The sequence below is a fragment of the Pelobates fuscus genome, chromosome 1, assembly GCF_036172605.1.
Source record: "Pelobates fuscus isolate aPelFus1 chromosome 1, aPelFus1.pri, whole genome shotgun sequence".
In the NCBI taxonomy this organism is placed as follows: domain Eukaryota; kingdom Metazoa; phylum Chordata; class Amphibia; order Anura; family Pelobatidae; genus Pelobates; species Pelobates fuscus.
In genome coordinates, this window is record NC_086317.1 from 25,911,634 (window position 1) to 25,921,898 (window position 10,265).

The 10,265-nt window shown below is 40.7% G+C and overlaps 1 protein-coding gene across 1 annotated transcript; it reads left to right on the forward strand.

The window, feature by feature from the left end:
• The first annotated feature begins 2,403 nt into the window (after positions 1-2,403).
• LOC134602225 (putative gastrointestinal growth factor xP4) lies at positions 2,404-8,678 on the forward strand. Its single transcript, XM_063446905.1, has 5 exons — positions 2,404-2,519; positions 5,165-5,314; positions 7,786-7,929; positions 8,031-8,171; positions 8,559-8,678. The coding sequence occupies exons 1-4, from the start codon at positions 2,414-2,416 to the stop codon at positions 8,162-8,164; spliced, it is 534 nt and encodes a 177-aa protein (XP_063302975.1). The 5' UTR covers positions 2,404-2,413; the 3' UTR covers positions 8,165-8,171; positions 8,559-8,678.
• The last annotated feature ends 1,587 nt before the right edge of the window (positions 8,679-10,265 follow it).

Consider the following 10,265-nt stretch of genomic DNA (forward strand, 5'->3'; position numbering starts at 1 on the left):
GGTCATTTTGTTGGGGGTTTAGTTACCTGTGTACCTTGTTGAGAGGGCTCAGTAGAAAACAGACTAAGATATTAGTCCTCTTCCTGCACATCTCCCAAGTGTGCCCTGTAACGATGCAAGGTGACATCACTCCATCACTGGTGTCACTAGAAGGTGCAGATGGCAGCTGTGTAGAAAGGTCACAGTAATCCTAGCAGCCTCACCTTAGTGTTAGGGTACACTCCACCAGGCAAGATGGACCTCTTTAGAAAAACAAGTAATGTTTGTGTATAATATACCATAGCAGTTCATGTATTATAAAATATATATTTACTATATATATATATATATATATTTATATATTTACTGTTTTTTTTTTTTTTTACTGGGTTTTTTTTTTTTTTTTGCCTTTTGGATCAACAGCAAAAAACAGGTGTGAGGAAGGCTGAACTTGATGGACGCAAGTCTCTTTTCAGCTATCTAACTATGTAACTATGTAACTATCAAAAGAAGATAAAAAGAAAGATGTATAAGATTTACAATTTATTATGTAGTGTGCAAGAAATATCAGCACATATATAATAAATAATCTACATACTTTTTTATAAATCACAAAGAGTATTTATCATTTATTTGCTGAATTTAACAGGTAGTAATACAGTAAGTAAATGTGGCATGTGCAAATGTTTGGACACTATTTCAGTTGATCCATTAGAATTTCTTTTAAGGTCTCATCCAGAGCCTTAAAGGGACACTACAGTGTCACACAAACAAATTGGTTTTCCTTTCACTATGGCTCCTTATAGTGCCCCCCTCTATCATTTACCTGAGTCCAGGGCGATATCCTTCAGCACTGGTTCTGGCTTCTCTCCTATTAACGTCAGCTGGTGTGGCAGATCGAATGCGCATGCACATCAATGGCAGCGCTCACATTAGTATTTCCTTTCAGTAAGTATTGTATTTTGTTATGTACCTGTAGATCTCATGTAATACAAGATTACCCTCTTATACTTCATAGTATATTTAGATGTATATTTACATTACAGTGTCACTTGTGGTACAAGTTTATTCAATAAAATTCATATTTTGATCAAATTCGATCCAAATATAAAATTAAGGTGTGTTCAACTAGAAATACATTGGAAAAGAAGTGTCGCCCCTAGTCAAAGTTTGGCTACTTTAGCCTCAATTTTACAAAACAGGCAACCCTGACATTTTTGGGGAAGGGGATTCTATTGTTGTGCTATGTTTCTAAGAAGTTAATATAAAATACATTAATTTGTTTCAATGTAATATTGTTGACAAGGATGTTTTTCTGAATTTGTTTTGTGGTTCATATGCTCATACTTCATGTTTTTTTTAAAACCTATCTAATGGGATTGGGGACATTTGGTTTATTTGGCTTTTTATATTATTTTGTTTTCTTCGTTTTCTACTGATTACATTTATTTTATTACTTACTTATACTTTGTCTATCTTTACTGTAGGTAAACCTTATATTACTTATAGGGTTAAATGTGGTAACTTTTCCAATAACATTAGTTTATTATTACGTTTACTACTGGGTGAAATGCGTCAGACACACTCATTTTTATCACATTACTTTATGTGACATTTGTTTTCAAAATTGTTATGCTGCTTGGGTTTGCCTGAAGGAGTCTGGCATGTGAACGGGTGCCTACATTGGTAAGTTAATTAGTGCACAGACTGGGTAATTAGTGCAAAAATTGGATACTTTATTATTTTTTTCTATTGATAAATGTAATTTCAGGTGTTTTAAAATTCAACCAAATAGTAAAATGTCAGGTATTTTGTATGTGTTGTACACATGTTGTTTGATCATGCTATATAGAAAGCAACACGTCTGTGTTTTGTACACGTAATCAGTCATCTGTTAATATGTGTATCATTAATAGAATTATTTAATAGGTATGCTTATTAAACAGTGAATTGTAATGTGATTACAATTGAATTCCAAAATTAATGTCATTTTAGAAGTGCTGGTAAGTCTTCCAACTCAGCTGTTTTCGCATCAATTTTTATATTCAGTAAAAATTCACCACAGTTGCATAATCCAAATGAACATACTGCTTGATTAATAAATCCTTAAAAAGAGTTTACACAAATACAGGGCTGGTTGTCCTTAATTTCTTCATCACGTGCATTTATATCTGTTCAGATAAAGGTAATTATGTATCACTCTATAATCAGTCTACTGTCTGTTCCTGTCAAATGTAATAAATTAAATTATAATATTTATTACGGACCATAATGTGATCTAACATTATTTAAAAATGGGTGCAGCCACAATAACTACTGAAATTGGCCACCTTCTGTAAATGTTCTCTGGGCTGTTCAAACAGCTCGGTTTATATAAATATATACAGTGAGGACCTTAACTTTGCGATCTGACAAAAGCTGCATTAAGGTTACAATGATGTCTAAAATCGTCACTTTGGTAGTGGTTGTCCTGGTTTTGGGGCAGCCGAGCTTGGCCGACAAAGACAGCAGCAGCAGCAGCAGCAGTGAAGAAAGTTTCTGTAAGTATATAAAATGTTATAACATGTTCTGTATGTATATAATATATTGTATAGCAGGTTAATTTTATACAATATTGAATTGAGATACAAACTGATGAGACAGACAGATAGACAGACAGACTGATAGGGAATAGGTAGAGGAAAGACAAGAGATAAAAATTAAATGGTTAGTCCAACCACCATTAACACGTCTGCTTCCGGACGACCAAATTTTAATTCTGTAAATGTTTTACGTCTGTCGTCTGCACGCACTGCACACTAACAACAGACGTTCTCTTCTTCTCCCTCTACAGGCCGAGCCTGCAAGATTAAGATTGAGTATCCTTCCCTCCCTATTTAAATACAGCCATCACTCCTCTCTATAATCTCTGCTGTTTTATTTTATTTCAGCCCTCACTCATCCTTATTTCCCTCCCCACTCCCTCTTCCCCTGCCTTTGCCATCTCAGAGTGTGTGCATGCGCCCTGAGCTGGTGAAATGATCCAATCAAAGTCTTTCATGAGAAGCCGTTGATTGGACGTTCGCTTTGCTCTTGTGACATAACAAGGAGGCTAGCCGAGCAGCACCGAGAGCTTAGCATGGCCTTGTGTTAAGAAAAAATTCAAATGCATTTTTTAAAACTTTTTTCTTCTGTGTATGTGTGCAAAGGCTGCATTGTGTGTAAAGACGAGTGTGTAAGGGAAGCATGGTGTGTTTCTGTGTGTGTGTAGGATTCCTGCTTCCCTGTCCCTTAGTGGTCCAGCCTCTCCCCCCCTCCCCTCTCTCCTGGTGGTGTCTCTCTCCCATGGTGGTGTCTAACCCCTCTCCTGATGGTCTCTCTCCCTCCCCTCCTTCCCTAGTGGTCTCTCTCTCTCTTCCTCCCCCCCTCCCCTGGTGGACTCTAACCTCTCCCCCCCTTCCATTGGTGGACTCTCCCCTCTCCTTCCCCTAGTGGTCTTTCCCCCCCCCGGTGGTCTCTCTCTCTTTGACCCCCTCCCCTGGTGGTCTCTTGCTCTCCTTCCCTCCCATGGTGGTTTCACCCCCCCTCCCTCCAATGGCTGTCTCTCTCTCTACCCCCTTCCCCTCCTGGTCTCTCTCTCACTCCCCATCTCCCCTGGTTGGACTCTCTCCCCCTCCCCCCTCCCCTGGTGGTCTCTCCCACTCCCCCCCTTTTCCCTTGTGTGCCTCCTACCTTGGTATAGCGTGGCCGTGTGGCACGGTCCAGGGTACAGGAGTTCTGATTCTTGTACACGGCCGGACTGACAGGAAGTGCTCACTGAGAGAGCACTTCCTTTCAGTCTGGCTGGGTACAGGAAACAGAACTACTGTACCGTGGTCCACGTTGCCTGGCCACGCTGTGCGCTTCCCTCCTACCAGTCATTCAAATTTGGCACCCCCCCAGGCCAGTGCACCCTAGTCGCCTATAGGATGAGCTGGCCCTGATGCCACTAATGCAACTCACGAAATGCACTAGTTTAGTAATAATAATTGTACAAATAATAATGGTAACATTAATTAAAATAAGAATGATCATGATAAAGATAAATAATAATGGCAATAATATTAATAGGAAGAAGAAGAATGGTAATTGTGGACGGTCTGTCAAAGTATCACTGCCACGGATGCTCTTTTCCCATAATAACACACCAATAATCCACGAGGTATAATATTGATGGTATCACATATTCCCCCCCAAACATGAGCCAAGGCTTAATGCTGGGAGAAGACTGTTTATTGGCAGTACATACATCAAATTTATACAGTCAGTAAACTCCTCCTCTTTGCCTGTGAGATAATTGAGTCAGGAACTGTACTAAACTCAATTATCTCCATGCACAGAAAAATGAACAATTTTACAACACCCTAAAAGTACCTCAACAACACATGGGAACCCCACAAAAGTCCAATCCCTGGATAGCCTGGATCTGGGTTAACAATATATCCAAAAATCACCCAGATCCGTTTGGTAGTTTTGTATCGCCATAACAGGGAAGTTCTGACTGGTCTGCCACAAGGTAGAAGCCCAAAATAGTTCCATGGAATTTGTGGCAAGAGCCGGTCTCCGTTCGTGGGGTTTTGTACAAAAACCACATAAGGTATAGGAAAGCTGGTTCATGTAGAATGCTCCCTCTGTTCGGTAGTCTGTAACTCCCGAATGCCGTTCATCTATGTGAACTGGAACTGGAACAGGCCTTCGGTCCATGGTGACCGGTGTTCGCGGGAGTGCCTGGTCGAAATGAGTTCCAGGCACTCAACGACCAAGTCCCGCTGCCAGCGTTCGGGAGACACCCAGTGGAGCATTCTATTAATTATTTCCTTTGCGGTTTTTGTACAAGATACATAACGTTCCACATTCTAATGGGTCTCTGGGGTGGCCACGGTTCGGGAACCGAACAAAATAAATGAAACAAAACTGGGACATGAATCCAGATGAACAGAAAGAGCCGAACGTGATGGGGTATTCCTTCACAGTAATAATTACTATTACAGTGATTGTGAAAGTCTCGTAGTTAGCTGAGGTAGATATAAGATAAAGTGACTTGTTCCTCCGTTTTTCTTCTGCTACAATCTTGAATGATGATTGACAAGTGAAGAAAGCTTGAAGTTACAGTCTTCATAAATGCTGCAACATTTCTGCATTAAAAGTTTTCTTTTTATGTTGACAGCAAGTGACACCAACGGATGTAGCATTGCTCCACGTCAGAGAAGAGAGTGCGGATATCGTGGAATCAGCGCTTTGGAATGTGAAAAACGGAACTGCTGCTTTGACACCAGTATCTCAGAAGAAATCTGGTGTTTTTTCAGCAAATTCCAAGGTACGTCTTACTCATACGAGGACAGTAGCCGTGTTGCCAACAGTTTAAGCTCACCTGTTCCTAAATTATTAATATTAAGTATTTATATTGCACCACCATATTCCGCAGCGTTGTACAACAGAGGGAATACAGGCAAATAATAAAGTCATACTGGTATAAAATGAGTCAGTGAGCTTACTGTCTAGAAAATACAAGTACTTTTTACAAAGTGCTTAGCATGATACTTTACAATCTAAAGGTAACACAAAATGATTTCAGAGATCAGGGGATATATGCAAACACGGTGTAGCCTGTGAGGTAATTAAATAGTAGCAGTCTTAAATAGCTATGATTTAGAAATATAAGATTGAACGGTATTTATTATATCTGGGCATTATGGATAAAGGCAGACATTCTTTTTCCATTCTATTGAGATTCTTAGTAATCTGTACTACTAGTAGGTCCTTCAGGGTTCTTAAAAATACCCATTAGCAAGGTATTTTACAATTTGTATTCAAATATTTGTGCCACTCCTACTGCATGTGAGACATCTTGCATTTTGTTTCCTTTATACGAGAATGTCATACTCTGTGTGAAATATTGCAAGATAAAGGATACTGTATAATGTCTAAAGCTTTCAATTTTCCAAATATTGTTATAAAGAATAAACAAATACGTGAAAAATAAAAATTGTGTAAATTTACACATTTTACATTTTTAAGTTTGTCTGCAAAGCAATCTATACACAACATTGCTGTGTTACAATATGTTCACATTGAAAAATGTCTCTATTGTGAAACGGTAAATGTAGTTACTGTAATTTGTTGCATAGCAATACAAAGAGACACTTGCTTCCATGTATCATACTATAAAGAATCTCTTTCAGAATGGCTGAATTTTCTCATAAGAACTTTTGGATGCGAGCAATATGACCAGCTCATTTTTGAAATAAATAGAAAATAATTATAGAGGGTCTTAGGCCAGTGGTGTATTTTGGTTTTATGCTGCCCTAGGCATGACTAAAACTGGGCACCCCCCTAATTTAAGTTTGCCCCACTCCTACCGATCAAGGCTGCACCTCTTCCTGATTAAGAACCCACCCCTTCCTCCTTTTAAAGGGATACTATAGGGCTCCTCCGCTCTTGCATTAAGCTTCCTCATAGGAAAGCATTGTATCAATTCTTTCCTATGGGAATTTAGCAGGCGCCGGTGTCCTCATGCACCTAAACACCCGAAAGGAGTTAACCCCTCAAGGTAATTATTGCAGTTTCTGAGAAACTGCAATCATTAAACGTGCAGGGTTAAAGGGGAGTGGAACACTGCACCCAGTCCACTTCAATGAGCTGAAGTGGTCTGGGTGCCTATAGTTTACCTTTAAGCACACACTCCGACAGGCACACACACATTCACTGACAGACACACACTGGCAGATACATACTGACAGTCACACACACACATACTCAATGTCAAACACACAAACGTCACTGACAGACACAGACTCGCTGATTTGACACACACACATTCCCAACAGACACACACTGGCACATACTCACTGACAGTCCCACACACACTCAATGACAAACACACAGACATCACTGACAGACTCACTGATCTGACACACACTCATTCACTGACAGGCACACACACACACTAACAGACACACAAACACTTACAGACACTCATTGAAAGACACACAATGATAGTCAAATACATACTCAATGACAAACAGACACACAGTCACTGACATACACACACACTGACATACACACACTCACTGACAAACACACAGACATACTTACTGACAGACACACACTCACTGACAGACATACACACACACACACACACACACTAATTCACTGACAGACACACAGACAGACACACATACTGACAGACAGACAGACAGACACATACACATTTACACATTCTTGCACACATACATCATTCCTTGGGGTCTAGTGGGGATCTTCTATCTGGAGCTCTGTCTTTCTGCTCCTCACTGCTCCCTTGCGTGCAGTTTAATGATGCCGTGTGCAGACGGCACATGTGAGTGAGAGTGAGGAGCAGGAAGACTGAGCTCACTCGCTGCCGCCAGCATCCTGCTTCCTCTCCAGTAAAGTAAATTTTAGCAGACTAGGCAATGTGAAGAAAGCAGGTGCCTATTCTGCTTTAACACCAAGCATGTACTCGTGGCTTGCCGGGCTGCAAAGATTTCCATTGTGGGCCGTGAGTTTGACATGCTTGGTATACAGTGTATGTATATTTTATTTATACAGTGTTAAAAGGTGTACTCAGCACTTTACAGGCAGAGAGCACAAATAAATTGTGCATATGTTAAGAAAGGCCCTGGGAATTCAAAAAGTTAGGTCGGATTGGAATAGAAAATACTACTTTGGGCTACTTTGGCCCAAATGAAAACAATTTATAGTTTAATCAATACCATGTGTGTATGCAGTATGTTCATTATTGTTACATTTGCTGTTTTATGTTTTCAGATAATTCACAGTGCAGTGTAGGCACCAAAAAAAGAAAGGACTGCGGTTACCCTGGGATCAGCGCCAAGGAGTGCCAAGCCATTGGCTGCTGCTTTGATGCAAGCACTGGAGGGGTTAACTTTTGCTTCTATCCAAAGTTTAAAGGTAAATATCTACATCCACGTGGGTAAATATTAGCATGTACTGGCTTTTTATCTTTGCAATAATATGATCAATTAAATTTTTTCCCCACGTGGTTTAACCAGGTTGTTCCGTGAGCCACAAATTCAGAAAGGAATGTGGGTATCCGAATATCAGTGGCAAGGACTGCCAATCCAAGGGCTGCTGTTATGATTCCAGCATCCCAGAAACCATCTGGTGCTTCCATGGTTCTAAATAAAATGATGGTAATATTCACAAAAACAAAGCTTAGTAAATAGCAAGAATAGTAAAATCGAAATTAAGGGGAATGAAAATAACAATCAAATACCTACACACTACAATCCCTATTTGGACCCATGGCCTAAAAGTCAAGATTGGGAATATAGATGAGTTGAAGTTGTTTACATTTCATTGTTTTGGCCTCAATATTGAAAAATTGTAATCACTGCAATGCAGTCTTTTGATTGGACCCCATAGATTTGTTAATTTTATTTATCAAACTTAGAAATGTTTAAGCAAATCTTTAAAGGAAATTAACATTGTTGATGAATTGAGCTATGTTCCAATGTCATGATTATTGTATGTAAAGTGAACTATGTTTTAATGCTACAATATTGCTTTTTGCTTTTCAGAATATTTTGTCTGTAACCGCTGGTCCAACATCAATAAATGACACAAATGTCTTGTGTTCAATATTTGCAGCATGATATGTTTGTCATGAATCAAATTTATTAAACCACATAATCCTGTTAAGATTGCTATGCAGTCACATTTAAATAATTAAAATAAAAAAAAAAAGAATAATGAATTTGGTTGTTTAATTAGATATTGGGCAAATTGGTGGTATTTGGTCCAATCAGTTTGGCTAAATTCAGAATCTGTGTAGTGACATACAGACATATCAGAGTTTGCAGGAATCTATGATCTGCAAGCTTTTTTTGTCTTGGGGATGAGCATAACCACCTTGCACACACCTAAACAGATAACAAGAAAACAATGTATAAGTTTACGAAAGTATCAATAAGACACTGAAACTGGAACATCATAAATTGCAATAAAATAAGTTCTGTAAAGATAAATGAAATGATGTAACAAGATACTGAGAGCAGAGCCTTTATGCATGGAGCAAATGAAAATGTCATATTGCAGATACTACTAGCATCCAATCTTCCTACTTAGGTGGATCCTGATGAACGTCCAATCTTCCCACTTAAGGGGCCCCTGACGAAGGTGCACACGCTAGTGCACCGAAACGCGCGGCGGGTGTTATGTTCTAAGTGGGTGTTGGGCACCTATCACCTATGCATTTGGGATATTTATTTAATATTGACATGCAGTGTTTTCACTGATTTAATTATTATCTCACTCTTTTTATTCTGTCTCTACTAACTATCTAGATAGCTTACCAGGGAGAGAGGCTTTTTATCTTACTGTCCTACAAACTTTCTAATTACCTTTGTTAGGGCTGTTTATTACTCCATAGATATTGTGTCTATTGGTCTCGGACACCCCCACTAGTAAGGTATTTACTCTCATCCTGCTATATTTACGTTAATCTAGATTGGAGACAGGGCAAATCCTTGGCTAAAACAAGCATTGTAATAAAACTACCATTAGTTTAAGTAATTAACTGGATCAGGGGCGGACTGACCACCCGGGCAGATCGGTCATGGACCGAGGGCACGAGGCAGTCAGGGGCCCGGCAGGATGCACAAACATGCTCAGGCTGGGAGATCAGATTACAGATCTCCCCAGCCAGAAACAAACAGAATTGTACAAATTTCAGCGATAGGTTGCTCCTGCAACCTATCTCTCTCTGTGCCCCTTCACCCATCTCAGCCCTTGTGCCCCCTTTACCTATCCCAGTCCCTGTGCCCCCCTTCACCCATACCAGCCCTAGTGCCCCCCCTTCACCCAGCCCCAGTGCCCCCCTTCACCCATCCCAGCCCTGTGCTCCCCATTCACCAATCCCAACCCCAGTGCCCCTTCACCCATCCCAGCCCCTGTGCCCCTTCACCCATCCCTGTACCTGTGCCCCCCTCACCCATCCATGTGCCCCCTTTACCTATACCAGCCCCTGTGCCCCTTCACCCATCCCAGCCCCTGTGCCCCTTCACCCAGTCCAGTACCTGTGCCCCCTTTACTTATCCCAGCCCCTGTACACCTTCACCCATCCCAGGCCCTGTGCCCCGCTTTTCCTATCCCAGCCTCTGTGCCCCCCATTTTCCTATCCCAGCCTCTGTGGCCCCATTTTCCTATCCCAGCCACTGTGCCCCCATTTTCCTATCGCAGCCCCTGTGCCCCTTCACCCATCCCAGTCCCTGTCCCCCCCTTCACTC